Below are 20,979 nucleotides of genomic sequence, written 5' to 3'. Positions count from 1 at the left end.
GTGCTTGTTGAAGTAAGGAGACAGTTAGGAAGTTTGTCCTTGTTTACTTGCAGGAGGAGGAGGAGAAGCTGAATTTGAAATCAGTTGAGCTGCTGCAGTTGAGAAATCTTCACCTACTGGGTCAGCATGATGGGCAGCACCCCATGGATCAGGCATTCTGCTCGGAGGTGGAGAGCACCATTCAACAGTGCCAATCTTTGAGGCAGCAGGTAGGTTTTCACTTTGACACATATCACCTTGAAACCACAAAAGAGTGTTTCTAGGGCTCTAGGAAAAACATAGCAATGGGGTACTCCAGATGCACATTTTTAAACTAAGTAAGGCATCAGAGTCCCATGTGGCACAGCCATCTGCAGTGCAACATTAAAACTTGGCATGTGAAATCATCTTTTGTCAATATATCTAATATTTATACACACACACATATGTACAGTGCCCTCCATAATTATTGGCACCCCTGGTTAAGATGTGTCAAAAGCCTTAAAATAAATTCAGTTTTTATTGTGGAAACATACTGTCACACTGAAAATTGTAGAAAAATGTAACCTTTAACTCAAGTAGAGTTTTAGGGGGAAAATAAAATCCCTGACTAAGAAATAATTTTTCTTCATAAAATCACCTGTTCCACAATTATTGGCACCCCTAACAATTCTTAGGAAATAAATGTAATTAAAGAATTTCTGTCACTTCTACAGTAGTTTACGAAGTTAATCAAAGTATGTAGGAACATTTAATTAGCAATTCACAACTTCCTGTTTCCCTGGGGTATAATTATGACGTGACACAGAGGCCATTTCTCTTCAACATGGGAAAGACAAAGGAACATAGCATTCAAGTAAGGCAGATGTGTGTTGACCTTCACAGGTCAGGCAATGGCTACAAGAAAATAGCCACTCACCTACACCTGTCCGTATCTACTGTCAGAGGAATTATTAAGAAGTTTAAAACAACTGGAACAGTGGTAAACAAGTCTGGACGAGGACGCAAGTTTATTTTGCCACCACGCACAGTGAGGAGGATGATAAGAGAAATAAAAAGTTCTCCAAAGCTCACTGTTACGGAACTGCAACAGATGGTAGCATCTTGGGGTCACGAAGTCTCCAAAACAACCATCAGACGCTATCTACACGCCAACAAGCTGTTTGGGAGGCATGCACGGAAAAAACCTTTTCTCACTCACAATCATAAACGTAAACGTTTGGAGTTTGCTAAGCAGTACTGGGACTTCAACTGGGACCGTGTGCTTTGGTCAGATGAAACAAAGATAGAGCTTTTTGGCAACAAATGCTGTAAGTGGGTCTGGCGTAACACAAGAGCTGAGTATGCAGAAAAGCACCTCATGCCCACTGTGAAATACGGGGGAGGATCAGTGATGCTGTGGGCCTGCTTTTCTTCCAAAGGCCCAGGGAACCTTGTTAGGGTGCATGGCATCATGAATGCTTTGAAATACCAGGACATTTTAAAACAAAATCTGGTGGCTTCTGCCCGAAAGCTGAAGATGGGTCGTCACTGGGTCTTTCAGCAAGATAATGACCCTAAACATATGGCAAGATCTACACAGAAATGGTTGACCACACACAGAATCAAGCTCCTCCCATGGCCATCTCAGTCCCCAGACCTTAACCCCATTGAAAACCTGTGGGGTGAGCTGAAGAGGAGAGTGCAGAGGAGAGGACCCAGGTCGCTGGATGATTTAGAGAGATTGTGCAAAGAGGAATGGTCGAAGATACCTCTTTCTGTGTTCTCCCATCTTGTGAAACATTATAGGAGAAGATTAGGTGCTGTTTTGTTGGCAAAGGGGGGTTGTACAAAGTATTAACATCAGGGGTGCTAATAATTGTGGCACACATTATTTGATGTTAAACAATTATTTCTTAATGTGGGATTTTTTTCCTACTGAATAAATGCACTTGAGATAAAGGTTGGATTTTGCTCTTTTTTCCATCGTGGTCCTATATTATTTAAAAAACCCTCAATTTATTAGAAGCTAAAGAACACATCTTAACCAGGGGTGCCAATAATTATGGAGGGCACTGTATATATATATATATATATATATATATATATATGTGTGTGTGTGTGTGTGTGTGTGTGTGTGTGCGCTCTGTACTAACTTTAGTGTGAATGGGTGGTGCCAAACTATTTTAAGCTAAATGGGAAGATATATGTGAACATAAATATTTTATTTTTTTTGTGAAATCACAGAAACAGTAAGTTTGGACTGTTTTTGCAATGTAGGTTCCATATATAGACTGTGTGGACAAAGGAGCGAACAATATATTTTGAAACTTTAACAATGTTTATATGTTCCATTAATCTCTTTTATGAGCCCTTTTATTTTCTTCTAGTAGTCTTACTTATTTTAAGGAATTTTATTAAGTGAAATTATCTCACTGTATTGGCAGATATGTTTACTTGTTTTAGGAAATGTGCTTGAAACAAGCAGATGTGCAATTGCTAGAACAGTAAAATAAAAAAATAATAATAATGCAGACATAAGTTATTTTTGAACTTTGTATGTAATTCATGGTAGGTTATTTAACATCAACAAATACTTTATGTATAACTTGCATTTTCATGGGTCAGTTTGACTCTTGGATGCCCTAGGTGGCTGCCTTCCTTTGCCCAGTGCACAGACTGCCACCATGAGTTCTGGTCATTACCCGAGTACTGAAAATGAATAAATTAGCTGAACAGCATAAACACAGAAATGGTTTTAAAATGTATACATGTCAGAACATTGTGTGTAAACCCTTTGTTAATTATCTTATTTTATGGCCAGTCCTGCTACATGATCTGTCCTTTTCCAGATGTGTACCATACAGGCTAATCTGGTCATGCTGAAGGAGCAGTGGACAGACTTTGACACTGAGCTGAGGGATACAGCTCTGCACACAGCAGGCATGAGCTATAAGCTTGAGCTCAGCAAAACCCATATGTTTTCACTCCAGCAGAGCAAAGAACATGTTGAAGAACTCCAGGTGAAAACTTACAGTTTGTTACAATGCAGTACAGTGGATAATGACTTGGCTTGTCTTCTTTAGCCCTGTATTTTGTTGTCACATAGTTAACCCCTTGAACTGCAAGCATTTACAATTAAAGTGGGCTCACACTTCAGTGCTGCACTCTCATAACTTAACAGCTTACAAACTAAAATATTTCATTGACATGGTCTTTAATCTTAATATACAGTTAGGTGTCGTTTTTAGAAAACATTTAATCAGTTCAAGTAGATTTTTGTTTATTATATTGTCACTGCAAATTTGGTCTTATGTTACATTTGAACAGGCATTAAAATTGTCTTAAGTTTTTCATTTAACATATGGATGTCTGCTGATACACTGTGTTATGTAGTGTCATAGTAGTTACCACATAATGTGTAGTAGTAAACATTAAACTTAATAGACAAAATATACGCTTGCAGTTCAAGGGTTTTAAGAGGAGATAGACTGGTTCACACATTGTATGACTGGAATAATGACTATAGACATATAAGGAAAAAGAATGACTGGAAATACTAATTAAATTCCTATCATAGGAATGAAGTGATGTTTAAAATATTATGCCTTAGAGACTCATATGTCTCTCTAAATATTATTTACTGTTGTGATATAAAACTACTTCTTGTCCACAGGAGCTTCAGATGGAGCTAGAAAGGTCACAGGAGACTTGGACCAAATTATCTAGTTTTTGCTCAGAACTGAAAGGCAAAATCCACCCTGCTGCAGCTCTGCTACTGTCTGACCGCCTGGACAGAGAGAAAACACGGTCAGTACCTTCTACTTTCAATGTTACATGTAGTTTCAATTGTTTCTATGTTGTATGCTCACCCATATGATCAATGATTGTATGACACAGTTAGTTAATCATATAATATTAAAGTGGACCTATGAATCATATATTGGACACATTATGGCTACATTTCCACCACAAGCATGTGGTCATTTACAGACATACTACTTTCTTGATGCAAACCTTTTCACTGTTTCTTTAACTCAGCCTGAGCTTTTGTAGGTTATGTACAGTTTTATGAAAAGTGAAAATAAGTTAATATACTTCTGCATATATTAATGCAAATGTGTAATTTGACTGGGGGTGTTCAAACTTTCACACACAACTGTAGAATAAATATGACAGTCATAGATATAAGTCATATACACATAACAGTTAGTTCCAGCTGATTGACGCGTTCCAACCATGTTGATATGGGTTTTCCACAAACACTGTATTACCCTGCTGAGACGCCATTGTATTTGAATTTTTTTATTTCTTACTTTGCGCAAAAACAGAAAATGGATACTTTCGAGATTTAACCGACAGCCGATTTGGTCAGACTCTGAAGATAAGACTACACTAAATTCCCAAACTGTCATTACCACTGAGCAAGCTTTTCATTCTGCAGCAGTGATAGAAGAACACCTAAACAACCTGGAATAAGCTAGACATGAACCGAATACCATTTTCCAAGCAAAATGGACTGTAAGATGTTTTTCAGACTGGCTGGAACAAAACATTATTATTGATCTAGCACAAAAATGACAAAACTGAGCTAAACTTAAACTTGGCAATTTTATGGCTGAGTCCGATTTGGTCAGACTCTGAAGATGAGACTATACGTTTGGTGAGTAGTATTTGTTTCATTTATGACTAATTCTGGGTTGTTAGGTGTTCTTCTGTCACAGCTGTCGACTGAAAAGCTGCTCAGTGGTAATGAGTTTTGGAATTTAGTTAAGGAGTTGAAGAACGAACAGCTGGCTGTGCAGCGAGTGGGCGGAGCTTGTTACTCTGACATAGCAGCAAGCTGCTTGTTAAGGAACTATAATTCATCGGAAGGAATCACTAACATTAAACATATTAAATGCCACGTTCATGGTCCAATTTATTTATTTATTACTTTATTCATTTAAATTTTGTATGAAAGCAATCAAAAACTTGAGGTCATGTGTTATCGTGAATAACATCACGGCTGTGATCATCTACGGTGACCAAATCACAGCCATTATGTTATTTCGCGATAACACACTCCCTTTCATGTTTCAAGTCAAAAATAAAAAAGATTTAAATAATAGTTATAAGCTATATGAGCAACACTAAATTCAGTTAAATTCTAATAATAATAAAATATCCTTATCCATATATTGAATAACATGCTTTTGATATTGCCAGTAACAACTGGGACTTCTAAAGGTGATAGGAAAGTCGCTCTGTAGTTACTCTCCTCATTGCTTACTTCATCCTGGCCTGGCCCACTTATCTTTGTTTCTGTGATTGAAAGATCCGGTGGGAGATGCTGATTCCTGGAAGCACTGATTCAAGCAGCATTGACTCACACAAACACTGTCTGTTTGCTTCCAGAATTTTCTGTCAGAGATGGCTAGTTAGGGGGTACCAGAGTTGAAGTTGAAGTCAGAGCAGCTGTGTATCTGTGTTGGGTGTGATAAAAGCACCTTGCTGGTGTAATTTTGTTACATTTGTAAATGGCCATTCATTTATAAAATGCCAAACATTATTTTTAACTTGGGATTGCACTTTGAGATGGTCTCGATCTATGTGCAGTCATGAACATCAGCTTCTAAAAAGTTGGGATAGAATGTGAATTGCTAATAAAACAGGAAGCAGTGATAAGTAAATTCTGTTTGACCTGAATTCAATTGAAACAGTACCAAAAACAGTGTTTTTGTCTTTACCTACGTTAATGGTGCCTTTACATGAGCACTAATCCAACCCATACCATGATAGAACCTGGCATTTGAGCTTTACATAGTCTGGATGGTCCTTTTATTCTTTGGCCTAGCAAACACGACGTCCATTATTTCTATTAACAGTCAGAAAGGTTGACACATCAGACGTTTTTCTCATGAAGCTTCTGCTGTGCACAGTACAGTCTTAATTGGTTTTGATTCAGCAGCAAATGGTGTTCATTAAGAATGGTTTGTCAAAGCATCTATGAACCCATTGCTGATGTCCCTCACAGAACTGTTTTTTTTTTTTTAAATGAAATGTTGTCATTGAAAGAGTGGCGAACATCTCCCCAGTTTCTACATTTTATATGTTGTCTTTATACCAATTTACATGTAGGGTTTAAATTAGTTGTGTTTTATTGTATTTTGTTTTTCATTTATATTTTACACAGTCAATTTTTGTGCAACTACATAGGGATTATTTGACAAATCTATGCTTGAACACATCAGAAGTAGGGGAAAATGGGGTAAAAGCACCCTCTCCAAAAAGTTAAACCATATCTCTGCCTGAGTTTATGCATGTATAATGATGAATAAACCTATACACTGTTGGGGGGAATAAACTGGAACATTAGTCAGTTTTGTTTGCATAGTGCAAAAAACAGAATCTTTATTCCATCTTGCCCCACTGTTAGGGCAAAAAATAACCCCACCCCATGAGTCTTGTTTCAATTTGTTATGTAAGTTTTACAGAACGTAAAATTTATATGCCAAATTATTTTTTGTCTTTTAATTTAAAAAAAGGGTTATTCATCAAAAAACAACAAGAAAATGTAATGTTTAAATTGAAATGTCACAATTACTGCATTTCTTTTTAATAAGCTTTTACAAAACACAAAGAATAGTAAAATCCAAATATTTACAAGATGTATTGGGGAATGGCAAAGACTTAATATCAATTATGCATTATTCATTAATTAAATAATTATTGTGATTAAATGAATAACTTTTTTAGTTTATGAAACTTGTTTTTTTATTATTGTTATTATTATTATTATTGTTGTTATTTTAGCCTTCAAGGTTTCATTGTTAAGGGAAAATTATTATTACACGACAGCACAACTCACACACAGTGACCATTATAGTGATATAGCTAATGTTTCCTGTTGCTAACACATAACAGTAATGTGTCGGTGACATTCCAGTGCTAAAATATAATGAAACAATAGCCCAACTGTCTAACTTTACATTTTCACCTCAAGAGATGAACAAAAAATATTTTTTCAACTATTTGCCCCCCATATACTTTAACAGCTTCTTAGATATGTATGGACATCTATTATTGAATGACAGTAAATGGTGGGCCTATTCCTCCAAGTTACCCTATATAAATGCATCATAAACACATTAACTTTACATAACCTTACATATTAAATCTAATCTTGCACAACTAACAAGGAACAAGTACAATGTACTGTAAGTATTTCTGTGTGAAGTTTATGTTGAAGTTTATGTTGAAGCTTTTGGATAAGGCTGTTGGTAATGTCTCTTTTCGACTACAGAGTGAAGTGATGAGCTTTCTACAAATATATTGTTTCATGGATGATTTTTCTTTCTGTTGTGGAGGCCAGAGAAGAGTAATGAGGTGTTCCTATTCCAAATGCTGACAAAAATATGTTGTCCAAATATTTGTGGGTGAATGTGTGTATCAGGTGGACAGTGATGGTCCAGGATGTGGGTGCGGAACTACAGAAGGCTCAAAGTGCCCTGAATCTCTGGCGGGACTACAGCATGCTCTATGGAGACTGCTCTGTGCGTTTGAGCCGCCAATGGCAGAAGTATGAAGTGCTCTTTAGCCCCCTGGCCAAAGAGGAGAACAGCATGGAGCTGCTTCATAGCAGGCTTAATGCCATCAGCGTGAGTGATTCAGCCGCACTTACTCAGCAAACAAACCAGGAAAACATGCTGGATAGAAACAATAAAATCTAAAGATTTGGAAAACAGAAGCTATTTAATGCTGCTTAATATGTACAAACAGGTATGATAATGCTAATAGGAAAGGATATTTTAGTTATGTGTATTAATTACCAGACTATCATATGTAACCCATATAAAGTAGTTTCTAATGAGAGAGCTTTGAGCTTTTAAACATAGAGAGACATTAGGGGATGTGATGTATTAATCTAATAAGGATGTTGCTTTTGAAACTCAGGGAACATTGTGTTCTGAGTTAGTGCATGGCATTTCTCAGAGGGCTAAAAATACCTTTAGGTGCTTATGCTGTGCTTCTCTAGAGCTAAACCTGCATAGCCCCCTGCCTTTCTTCCACTGAGAGAGATTAGTTTAATGCCAAGCCTTTACTTCACTATGAGCATCATGATTAATACCATAAAAAAACGCATCTAAAAAACAGGCTGATGACGCAAAGATGAGCGCTGTATTTTTAAGGATGATGGTTCCAATTATGAGAATTATCTGTAGATTTCAGTCACAGAATGGCCATGTTATGAAGTGGGAATCCAAGCCAATACCTATCTGTACTTCTTTCCATTTCCCTCTCTTACTTGCTCTTGCTGTTGCTCTCACTCATTTCAATGATTTATAACTCCCATGTGTCTTTTTACCAGGTTTTGGAGAATGAAATGGAAGCCTTGCAGAACAATGTTGCAGATTTATTGATGGCCTCTAAGCCTCTCATTGCACAGATGGAGTCCCATGCAGCCCCTCTGATCCAGACAGAGACCAGGCTGCTGTCACGTGATCTTGTGCGTCTGGGCCAGGCATTGGTTAGAAGACAGGTAGAGCTCCAGGTGACAGCTTTAGAAATAATTGCAAGCTTATTGGTGATTGATAATTTTTTTAATTGTTTAAATGATTTGCAAATCATTGCATTTTGTTTTTATTTACATTTTGCACAGCATCCCAACCTTTTTGGAAATGGGGTTGTAACTTCGTATGTACTTGTGTTCCATAGGAGGAACTGGAAGAGCATGTCAGCTTTAATACTGATTTGGAATCTTTAGAGCAGCATCTGAAGAGCTATGAAAACTTAATAGCCTCCACCACTGCAAGCACAGAGTGCCTAAAGGTAAACCAGTTAATACCTTTCTCTTCTACCCCAAAACAGGTATAGTTGCCTTATAGTTATTATTATTTTCTGTTGTAAGTAACTGTAGTCTCTCATAAACAGATTTTTCACTTGTTCACATTCTTCTTCTCTCTCTTTTTGTGCTTTGTAAGCTGGGTCTTATGGAGCAGAGTGGTCTGACACCTGACCTTGGAGATTTGAATAAACGCAGCCTAACACTGACCCTTAGTGCATCTCACCTGCAACTCCTCAACACACAGTGGATGCAGGTCTTCTCTCAAGCCACAGCCAAACACAGGTGCACTATTTGAATAGTTTGAATGATCAGTTTTTTTGTCAATTTTCCTTTGCAGTATCTCACCTGAGGTTCTCAGTTGGGACCCACTACATTTGTTGGTTATCTATTCACAATATGAGTTGGAGTTGCTTATTTACTCACTGAAACAGAACAGTGTCTTGGTTTTTGAGGAGTGGTATGTAATATTTTTTGGGGTTCTTTTGATAGGGGATTATACAGTCAGGAGTTATGTGCTCAGAGTTTTCAGAAGAAGTGCCAGGCATGGATGGATTTATTGGAGAAAGTGGAGTCTGGCCTATCTAATGACATTTCTGGGAATTATTCTTCAATAAGAGAACAACTTTCTCTTCACCAGGTTAGGCATCTTTTTCACTTTCCTTTCTGCAAGACACTTTACGCTCTCCTTAATGCATACAATATTTGTACAATATTTGAGGAAAGACAGTTTGCAGCTTTCGAGGGCAGTATTGTCATCAAAATTGATTGCTGGCATCAAAGAAATTTACCCATCAAAGGAAATCCTTTTAATCCATGGCCATTTTCGATATGTTCTCAGAAAAAGCCATATAATGTGACTGCAGATTATGTTAGTGTTTTCTTCATGTGCATCTCCTCAGAAGCTGAAGATGGAAGTTCTGACTGGTCAGCAGCTCCTGGATGCTGTGGTCAGTGAAGCTTTGAGGCTTCTGGAGAGAGGTCAGATAGTGGACAGGTAATGAAACAGTGAACATAAGTGCTGAATCCTTTATTCTATTGTATAGTTCTTGTTTTACTGAGAGTAGGTTTTGTGTGCTATGATTAGGAAATGAAGCATTCTGTCCTGCCAACAGGGAAATCAGAAAGTCATTCTTGACTATTGTTTTCAGTAGTTTGCTATTGAGCAGCTGCTGCAAGATGTGGGTCAGTGTTTGTCTGGAGCTCACGATACAGTGCTGTGCTCAAACACAATCCTTCATTTATTAAATTCCCAGTTAAAACATTAAGTACAGTGTCAGGAAAAAAACAGAATTAAACAGAAGCCTTGAAAATTATAATTGTATTATTTCATTATTCATTATTACTGTATGATTAATTGTATATTTCATTATATTAATTATAATTTTTCCAGTATTTGGCATGTTCACACTGTGCCTTTTTAGAGCTTCCATTCTTTTTGGGAGATTGTTTTTCAAAAGAATGTGCAGAGATATTTTTCTACACCTCTGGAGTTCAGTCTCAGAAGTTGGTTGCATTTACTGCTTCTAATGATCCAAGCAATCCCAAACACATTCATTGATTTTGAGGTCTGGACTCTGGAGCTTCCCCTTCAGAAATCATACCTATCACATGGAAAATGAATCTTGTACTCAGTGGCAATTTTGATAGGAAGTCAAATTAGTGAAGGGTGGTGCTTGACTTTTTCTCAGTACTGAAGGTGTGTGAATATAACCGCATTTTACACCATCAAGGACCTGTTCTTGCTTTCTGTGGTGTTTTAGGTGCGGTCTGGTCCTGAGGTTAACCCGATTAAAGGAGCGCTGGCAGGGAACACTGTGTAGGGTTCAACAGCGCAGCAAAAGTTTGGAGCAGCTGACAGATAAATGGAAGCTCTATAGTACAGACCAGAAAACTCTGTGGAAGCTTCTTAGAGACTTAGAACCTCTCCTGCCCCCTGCTGGCCTGGCACTTTGCAGCCTTAAGCAGCTCCAACACTCCATTCAGGACTATGAGGTAGGACTATAGAGGAATAAAGAATTAATTTGCTGTATGTAAAATGTACTCTTGCTTACTCTTCTTGATATATTTCACTTAATTTTGTTGGCCAAGAACAACATACTCTATAAATTTAAATGTTTTTTTCCACAGTTGGCTGAGGAGCAACTGAGCATCCATGAAGAACTCTACACCCAGACCATACAGACAGGCAGGCAGATCCTTGTCAGGGCTGATGCCCACACACAGACCAAGCTGAATGCTGAGATGGGGGCCTTGAAAGAGGCCTGGGAGCAGTGCCGTGTTCTGGTAGAGAAGAGAAAAGCTCTCACAAAATCTGTCATTCAGGTAGATGACCCAAACCTCATGCTTTGGAGATTGTTCTGGATTTTATTTATCCATTTCAGCAGAACAGGATGCAAACTTAACAGAATTATGAATGTAGAGTTAGATGTCGATGAAGAGTTTGATATAAATGTTGAATTAACTGTGGTACATGATACAATGTCACGCTGGACATGATATAATGTGTAGATGCAGACTTATTCTCCTTGATGTTGTTTCACTGAAAGAAGGACACATATGTCTGACCACTTGAGACACACCAAGGCTCACCTTGTCAGACCTGGAAAGACAAGACAAGATCCTCATTAGTGGTGATACCTATCCCTGCACTGGAAATCCACCACTGAATCCTTTGCTCACCATGCCAAGCCAGTGGTTTGCATGGAGGGCTTGTTTAGCTGCCTTTGACCTACATACTCCAGTGCATTACTCTATTATAGTGTGGCAGTCAGTGGATAGAAGATCAGAAATAATCTTGCCATGATCCATATATGAGGCAGCTGTGTTTTATCACTCAGAGAGACTGGTAAAAATGGGGAGTTACAGATTACTGTAGCAAGCCAACAATTTAATTAGTAGTGCCAACATACGTTCACAGGCAAGCCCTTCAGCTGGGTGAAGTTGGTGGCGAGACAGGACTGGATGTTCTCTTTCAGCACAATAACCTTTTTCAAATAATTTTAAGAGTATTTCACAAATTTCATTGTCATAATATTAATATAGTGTAAAGCCAGTATTGGCCGTTTTACCACATTGTGCTATTTTTGTATGTTTTTCCTCTGTCTGTGACACTTTTCAGCGAAGTCTCAAGGTCTTTGCTGTAATTCAGTCTAGAAGAGTGTCCATTTATTGCTAATGGTGCCTCACATTGCACTGGAAGACTAACTACAGAGTTCAGTTCTAACCTCCATAAATTAGACTTTTATTTGTGTTTAAAGATTTGTAAGGTCTTGGTTGGAAAAATGCTTAGCGCTGTGGTTGATTTCCAGAAGTGAAATTAGGCACTGCTGTGTTAATCCATTTTAAAGTGACGTTCTTAAGGTGTAAACGTAGGAACATTACCACCTTCACTGAGCTAGACTTTTTTAGGAGTTCCAGTTTCTCTGTATCTTTTAAAAACTTCTTGACCGGTTTTGGAAGCTCCTGTATTTTTTCACTTACTTTCTTTTAACTTGGCCTTGCTTATACTAATCTTCCTTATACTTATGAATTATGTAATAGCTAATCTCCTTAGAAAAGACCCCAGAACAGTGAATAATTTACCTAACATACTTAATGGCCCTTTTGGCTGTAAATTAAATAAATAAAGGGCAGTCTCTAACTTGTGCACAGTGTTGCATGCAGTACATGGCAGGATGGTGTAGCGTGCCGTAGCATGCTGAGATAAGAGGGCTGGTGCAGATTACAGTAATCCTCCTGGTGTGTTAGCACAATGGAGGACCCAGGCTGTAGAAAAATGAACTTTGACCCCATTTTCAACTTTAAACATGCTATGTCAGTTTCTCTCTCTTTTATTCTGTTCTCTGCTGGGAGTGTGAATAGAGCCTTATTGCCTCTCACTGTCTGACACTTATGATAGCTACCACGTCACAGTCACACCCACACATAGCCAGCTCTGATTGGCTTTTCTGTTTGGGCCAGTGGTTAGCAAGAATGATGACCTCACTTGTGTTGACTGTGTGAGGGAAGAGCATTGACCTGGGGATCATCCCAGTTGTTGTAATCTCCCAAAGGCAACGCATAACAGCCATGAAGTGCAACAGAGTACAAACTTTCACTATGAACACAGTGAACAGGAAACTCCTTGTCTCAATAGTGGGATTGAGTATGAGAAAGCACAGGAGCTTTGGAGTACCTAAAATAGCGACTGCTGGAGTACCCTTCTTGTTAGGATGGTTACAAGTAATTTGTCACTCCAGTTTATAATACAACTCTATTTCCAAAATAGATGGGGCTATAAAAATAGAATGCAATGATGTGCAAATCATGTAAACCATATTTTTAAAGTGAAATGTTGCAAAGACAACATATCAAATATTGAAACTGTGAAGTTTTTTGAAAAATATATGCCCATTTTGAATTTAACAGGGACAGGAGCATGTTTACCACAGCATATGTTACCGTATCATATGTTACCGCAGCATATGTTGCCAAAATATGTACATATCATTTAGCATTATTGGTGCCTTCACAGATGTGCATGTCACCCATGTTATGTGCACTAATGCACCCCTATACCATCGTGAATACTGGCTTTTTAACTGTGCACTGATAACAAGCTGAGTGGTCTTCAGTCCAGAGGACACGTGTCCATGATTTCCAAAAAAAAAAAATTCTATTTTAATTTCTCAGACCACAGGACAATTTTCCACTTCCCCTCAGTCCATTTTAAATGAGCTGAGGCCCAGAAAATGTGACACCATTTCTGGATCCTGTTTATATATGCTTTCATCTTTGCATTTTAGAGTTTTAACTTGCATTTGTGGATGCAGTGATGAACTGCACAGACAGTGGTTTTCAGAGTTTTTTCTGAGCCCATGCAGTGATTTCCACTACAGAATTATGTCTGTTTTTGATGCAGTGCTTCCTGAGAGCCCAAAGATCACAGAAAGAAAATTCTGGTTTTTTGTCTTGTCCCTTGCATACAGAGATTTCAACAGATTCTCTGAATCTTTTAATGTTATTATGTACTGTAGATGACGAAAAGCAAAAGTTCTGGGGCAAATATTTTTCAATAAATAATAAAATTTCCCAGTTTCAACATTTGATTTGTCTTTGTACTATTTTCGATGTAATATAAGGTATAAATGATTTGCACATCATTGCATTTTGTTTTTATTTACATTTTGCACAGCGTCCCAATTTTTGGGAAATGGGGTTGTACATTTCCAATAAAGAGCCAATTGTTTTCATGCTGATGAATTCAAACACAAAATACATTTCTCCTGCTTCGTTACAGAACTGGGATAACTGTGAGACTGGACTTGCTGAGAGCGCGCTCAAGTTGAGAGAGATTAGCATCAAACTGAAGCAGCCCCTGGGGGACAACTTAGAGCTTCAAGTGAAGCTCTTGCAGGTAGTAATGGTCTAATTGTTGCAACAAAAGCTCGTATTTCCAAAATGGTAACTTTACAGAAGAAATTAAAAACATTCATTACTTTCAATTTAAGTCAATTGAACCAGACTTTTTTGCAAGTCACAATTGGCCATTTATTTTGGTCCATCCTTCATAACATTAACACACAATATAAAGGCCAACATGCATTTTCAAATTATGTCAAAAACTGAAAATCGAGAAAAATGGAAATACAAGGTTTTGTTCTGACAACAATATATATATATATATTTTGTTTTTAGTTAGTCCATGTTAAATTGTTAATGTCCAAAAATACATTCTGGTTAAGCTTGTTTTTGTCCACTCATATGGCTGCATTTCTTTTAAATGTAAAATTTTAAAAATCTTAATAAGGGTCAAATTTGAGCAAACGTGATCAACTGTGATTAACTACACAAACATAATACAGATTATTGCTATTCATTACTTTAATAGTTTGACAGCCCTAGTAAGAACATTTGCATTCCTTGTACTTCCGTGTGCCATTGATCTATTAAATGGCCATTAGCACAGTCTGTCTACAGTCAGAAGACACCTGATTTGATGGAATCATGCAGCTTTAAAGCTGAGCTAATCTCGTTTTGGTGCTGTGTTGATCAAGGTAGGAGGAAGAACACAATCTGTCAACTGGGAAAACATGGAAACTTTTTAACAACACATGAAATTAGTGGTACTACCAACAAGTTGGGGTTCTCTCCCCCACCTCCCCTACTGGGCTATTATGGATGTAATCCTCCCACCTCCCCCTCAAAACTCCCCGTCACCCACCCCCCGGCCTCCTCCCCTCCCCCGTCACAGCTAGCAGGCCTTAATCCTGCAGGCTAGTGACAGAGTGACAGAGAGAAAGAGAGAGAGAGAGAGAGAGGACTAGGCTTAGCGTGCAGTAGCAGAGGGGTTTTTACTTGATGCTGGCTGCTGTGTTATGCAGGAGCACGGAGACTCTCTGGAACTGTGGGCAGGAGGACTGAAGGAGCTGGCTACCATGAAGGCGGATGTGTCCCAGTATGTGCTGCCCACAGACGCCACGCTGCTCCAGGGACAGGTGGAGGAACTTCACAGTCAGTGGGAAGAACTTTGCTTGAGGGTGAGTGAAACTAGAATGGGGGAAATGGAGGGAAAAGGCTGAGGGGCAGGGGGCTGGTGTTCAGCTACACAATGCTTTCGCCACTGGGGCTTTGCCTCTGGAGGTGTGGGGGAAGCACTTCACTTCACCACATGGGAGAGGAAAAGAATGTTAAAACGGATTGAAATAAAATTCATGCTTATTGACATTATATGTATCATGAGTGCAAAGTATAAACAAACTTGTTTGGCCTGTTCTCAAGTGTATAAAGCAATAGATACAAAGTATTTGCATTGTTAGCATTCCACATGTAGTATCACAGTAGCAATTCATAAGCTGACAAATGTTGATAATGTTTGGAAAGGTGACATAAATGCATAGGGTGATTTTGTCAGCTTGTGATGTTGGTTGAGCAGCATATGCATTCTACATTTTATTGGATTGTTGCAAGTAAACAACACTTGAAAAACACCCATTGCAGTGATAATAGTTTTAGCTATTGAAAGCCAATAATGAAAAGTTTTGTTTTTGTTGTGATGTGGAAATGAAGATTATTATTTTGTTTTTGTTATGTTTCTAGTTTAAAACAAATTGTTGCTTTCCAAAAAAGAATCTTCAAAATAGTAACTTTACAGGGGAAAATAAAAAGGTTTTTAGTTTTAATGTACGTTAATGTAAACAGAATTATTCCATGCAGTTTGGAAACATTTCTAATAATCTATTATACAAATTTCACAATGATTTATGCTCAAATGATGTAGAAAAGTGTTTTGTTTTTTTTGGACAGTGACAGAATGATTTTAGTCACCTGTAAAAGAGTATGTGCATTATTATAATTTTGTAATTTGAAGCATAACCTTGAACATTTTTTAAAAATACACAAGTTCTTATGGTCTTTAAGTGCTGACACATGTTTAGATCAGTGAGGTAACAGGTGCAGGTGTCTGTCCAGCTGGGCCATGAAGTTAAATGTCTGAATGGCTCACTGACACTTGAATGCAAATGAGACACTTACACAAACTGTAAATAGTTGGATGGAGCAGTTAGCAGAGAAAGGACACAGCATTCAAGTGGCCTCCAGTGATCTATAGAGCCTCTCATTAGATAAAATGGAGTAGTAATGCTCAGTAAAACATCATTTCTGTTAATTGTGTAGCTGTCGTGTGTTTGGCTTGTTTGTAACCATGCCTTGAGGCCACACTGGCATATGTGTCAGAGGACAACAGGTTGCAGGTGGAATCAGTCACTGGAATGGGATGGCAGATGGCTAGGCAGTGTCATACTTTGTGTGTTAGGCCCACATCCATTGTGGGTTTTGAGGGAAACACAGGTCCTCCTGAGCCGTCGGGAATCACAATAGAGCTCAGAGTCTCTGGGGGGGGGAGTAGTTAACTGCTATGTTAAATGGTATGGCCTCCAGCTCATGAAATCGCAGTAGAGGCCAAAATGATTAAAACAGAGTGTGAAATGAGCCTAGTGCTTTGACCTAAGTGCATCTGGAGAGTTCATTTACTAAGCAGTCAGTCATTATAAAAATGTACCTGCTAATTTTAATCTAAGTCTTAATTCCTTTGTGATTCCTCTCTGTAGCACCCTGCTTGAAAATTCTATGCCTGTCATCCTGCCATTTCACTTTTTTATATTCCCAGGTGTAGAGTTAATGGAACAGGGTACGCATAAGCCTTAGCACTCTCTGAATGACACTGGGGCCTGAAGGGAAAGTGGAAAAAGTCTCATTAATGTCCCCCACTGTGCTATGGTGTTTGGGCATACCAATAAAGGAACTGTCAGACAGTGGTAGCGCTTTGAGGTTGTATAGGCTATAACTTTTATTCACAGCTGTACACTTAGACATCTATCTCACCCCATGACACTAATGCGTTTTATTATTAGGCCCTCACATATAAGGCGTAGATAGATATGCTACTGTTTTTTCATTATTATTATTATTTCCTAGAAAAGCTCTAAAACGTTTGATTGTATAACTCCCATTTGAAGTAGTGCAGTGCTTTGACCTGTCTTCTCAAGAGCCTTTTCATGGATGTAGAGAATAAAAAGATATTAGTTTAGCAGTAAATGGTCCTCCTTTAGCTCTGTGTAAGATTCGTCCACTTAAGAATAATAGATCTTGACATGTTCAGATTTTGTTACTGAGGTCTCTGTGCTCAGTCTCTAACACAGTAATACTTCTGTGTTATTGGTGTTGAAAGAACAATTTAAGCTATTAATTTGTCTGCACCTGCCTAACCTGCTGCTAAATATCAAGTTCAAGCTAATTTCTTTTATCTCTGCCTGAAGGTGTCCAAGCGCAAACAAGAGATCGCTGATCGTCTGAATGCATGGATAATTTTCAACGACAAAAACAAGGAGCTCTGTGAGTGGCTAGCGCAGATGGAAAAAAAGGTGACCCACAGCAATGAACATCTCAGTATCGAGGAGATGGTGGAGAAACTTAAGAAGGTAACATTGACTGAGGTTTGAATTGTCATTTTCTGAATCTTGCTGTTACCTGTTAATAATAATAATAGAAGTGGGAGATGAACTTTGGAGTACTATTCAGTTTTCATTTGAGTAGAGGCTTTTACACTGCTGTTAATCTGCTATAATCTTTCAGGTTCATATAGCACATTGGTGCAAGGGATAAATAGGTCAGTTGTATAGTATAATGAGTATCTATATGAGGATTACGAGGGGCCTCAAATAAGCAACATGTTTCTGCTTTCCTATGAGAAGCATCACATGCTACTTTGTTGGCTACATGTAATGTAAAAATATGTAGTCAGTCATTTTTTATCTACTGAACTGTTCACAGTCCAAAAGTGTGGGGACGTTAATGTTAGGCCTTATCATTATTTCAGACGGTTTTCAGAGCAGTAGAAGATGATCTAAGAATATTTTCAAACTTATTAAAATTTGTGAGTTTTTTTGGTTTAGATTCTATTAAGAATATGTTGTAATATGTAGGCCACAACTGTTTATTTGTTTACCCCTTTTGTTTTTTCACAACAATGGGCTTCTATATGCAGCCCCACTCTCATCATGTACTGTTGCATTATACACAGGACAGTCATTAGCACATAGTTCAAGGTTTTTCTGGGTTGGGGGTGTACCAATAATGATGACAGACCAGAAAGTGGCCATTGTTTTTCTATGGCGTTGTCACTGACAACAGCCAATGGATGGCTGATCAAAGGGAGACGGGCCAGACCAAACTAAACAGGTGAAGCCACAAAAAGCCTTCTCTAGTCATGGAAAGAGAAAGCAAAGGGGTCAGAGGGAGTCTTTGTCTCTCCAAATTCAAATGAACAAGACCGCCAACCTGAAAAGCAGCTTGAAAGTGCTCAGTGGTTATAGAGGAACCCTGCAGAGTGCTAGGACATTGGTTTTGACAGCTGCAGGATCTCAAACAAGGAATATGTGGTTAGTTTGGGGTTTTGTTTGAGGTAGTTGTGTTAACGAGTAAAATGTGCACGAGACTTTGGCTGAAGTGACTGGAGCACATTGTTATTGTCTCTGCAGGACTGCATGGAGGAGATTAACCTCTTCAGTGAGAATAAGAGCCACCTGAAGCAGCTGGGGGAGCAGCTCCTTTTGGCCAGTGAACGTGCCAAAGAGGCAGAGATTCATGGAGCGCTGCGTGATGTCAACGACCGTTGGCAGCACCTGTTCGACCACATTGAGGCCAGGTGAGAAAAACAGGGATGCGAACATGTGAGAGTACGAGTGGCTTTGCATTGGCCTGGCATCATTGGGCTCTTTTCAGATTTGTAAATGAAGCACCTGTGTCCACTCAAATGTGTCACCTCCTTTCAGTCTTTCATGAGATAGAGAATAATATGCCACTCTATTTGGTGCTAAAGTAATAAAAGCATTGTACTTCAGAAAAAGAACACAGGAGGGACTGTGCTATCGTGAATAACATCATGGCTCTGTAGGTCCACAGTACTCAAATTCAGCTCATGCCTGTAACCAAATCACAGCTCTTGAGTGATAATACACAACCTTGATTGTTGTATTGGTTTAATTCAGTTTTTAAAACTTCAGCAAAATAAAGAAAAAAGTAAACTAAATAAGCCCCAAATATTGTATGCTTTAATATTACTTTAATATTAGCAGCTTCTTTTGTGGAAAAAGTAGCAGATTTTGTGTTATGGAAATAGACAATGCAATATCAGGTTCAGCTCAGTTTTTCAATATTTGCCTGATTACACAAATGTCTGTCCATTCCAGCCGGTCTCTGAAGGACTTCAGTGCAAATCTGTTTTATTCTAGCAAAATCCAGTTGTCCCAGCTAGTGACTAAAAAGTGTGCTTAGGGGCAACAGAAGGTTTAGAAATTGATGTAGGCCTGTTTCTTTAGAATGTGACCAGGCGGCAGGTCAAACATTACCTTAAGTGTTCCTAGGTATTAGTTTTCTGTTTTATACATGCTGCAGGTAAAAGAAAGCTGTTCCTTAGCAACCGTTGCCCAGTGGTAAAAAGAGTTCTTGTGAAAAAAATAACATCACAAATGACAGGATGTGTGGAATACTCAGCCAATCAGACTGTGACTATTGTATAATAGATCATATTTATTGCATGGTTATTTAGTGTGTGTAAAACACCTATTTAGCCTAGCAACTGTTGTTTTTGAAATAAGTTAAAAGTGTGTGGTATATATCTACCAGCATTTTAATTTCACATGAAAGTAAAGAGATTCTTCCTTTATTAGACATAATACAAAACAAAAGGAAGAGCTGTTCTTTTATATATATATATATATATATATATATATATATATATATATATATATATATATATAATACTTTTATATTCGATTAAGAAAAGTAATCCTTTAAAATGCATATTTCTCATTTGTAGGCTTTCATCATAGTCTCAGTTTGTCAGGATGGTCTCTTTCTGGTGTGCTTTATCTTTTTGGTAATTATGTGTAGTTAGCATGTGACTCACCCTCCTTGTGGTAATGTAAATATAAATAATACATTTATTTGCTGTAAAATCTGAAAATACAGTTTATTTCAATATTTGAGAGTTATAAAATCACAGAATAGCTTTATGTTGATATCACAAACAGTAATGTTACAAGTCTAGAGTAGAGAATAATTGACAGAATAATCTGAAGCACGGCGGAGCAGCCTGTTAAGAGTTTAGTGCTGGAAGCTCCTAGAGAGACGAAGCTTGTCTCCCATGTGTCTCTTCACAGCTAAAGCTCCAGTCCGTGACATGGACAGAGACAGCCAGATGGTGCTAGTGGTAGAAGCAGGGGGATTTAGCTAGCCCTTACTAGGGCTGGACACTCTGGCTTTGCCATATGGCCAGTTAGGATGCTGTGGGCAGTCCTCAGCCCTTTGTGTACCACCCTGTGTGGTTAAGTGTGTACGTTGGCGTGGGCCAGGGAGGGGTCTGTCATCTCTTATTAGCCATCATGGTAAAAGGGACACAATGGGGTCAGGCGGCCACTGTAGAGCCCACTGCACAGTGGTCACGGCAGGCAGTCTGTACGTATGGCTGGCCTGTACTCTCATGCTGTCATTGCTGCTCCTCACAATAAGATGCACGCCTTCTGATTTTGCCATATAATTGCTCTGCATAATCTTTGTGTAGCACAAAGCAGCTGTCAGCAACCAGCATCTGTGTTTTGGTTCCATCTGATTGGAGGTTATCAGAGTTTAGATTCAAGCGTAGCATTGTTAATTTT

General features: G+C 38.4%; 1 protein-coding gene across 2 annotated transcripts in view; it reads left to right on the top strand.

Moving 5' to 3' along the window:
• LOC108412110 (nesprin-2) overlaps positions 1-20,979 on the top strand; it is a 132,918-nt gene that overhangs the window by 95,660 nt on the left and 16,279 nt on the right. For both annotated transcript variants that reach the window (XM_017684013.2, XM_037537746.1), the window contains 15 exons: positions 54-209; positions 2,811-2,981; positions 3,635-3,768; positions 7,394-7,598; positions 8,309-8,491; positions 8,656-8,769; positions 8,922-9,067; positions 9,275-9,422; positions 9,685-9,779; positions 10,546-10,777; positions 10,913-11,107; positions 14,064-14,180; positions 15,148-15,303; positions 17,581-17,742; positions 18,802-18,968. In XM_017684013.2, the coding sequence (XP_017539502.1) occupies positions 54-209; positions 2,811-2,981; positions 3,635-3,768; positions 7,394-7,598; positions 8,309-8,491; positions 8,656-8,769; positions 8,922-9,067; positions 9,275-9,422; positions 9,685-9,779; positions 10,546-10,777; positions 10,913-11,107; positions 14,064-14,180; positions 15,148-15,303; positions 17,581-17,742; positions 18,802-18,968 (2,381 nt within the window). The remainder of the gene's footprint in view (positions 1-53; positions 210-2,810; positions 2,982-3,634; positions 3,769-7,393; positions 7,599-8,308; positions 8,492-8,655; positions 8,770-8,921; positions 9,068-9,274; positions 9,423-9,684; positions 9,780-10,545; positions 10,778-10,912; positions 11,108-14,063; positions 14,181-15,147; positions 15,304-17,580; positions 17,743-18,801; positions 18,969-20,979) is intronic.

The sequence above is a fragment of the Pygocentrus nattereri genome, chromosome 4 (assembly GCF_015220715.1).
Source record: "Pygocentrus nattereri isolate fPygNat1 chromosome 4, fPygNat1.pri, whole genome shotgun sequence".
In the NCBI taxonomy this organism is placed as follows: Eukaryota; Metazoa; Chordata; class Actinopteri; order Characiformes; family Serrasalmidae; genus Pygocentrus; species Pygocentrus nattereri.
This window is presented reverse-complemented; position numbering and strand designations above follow the sequence as displayed.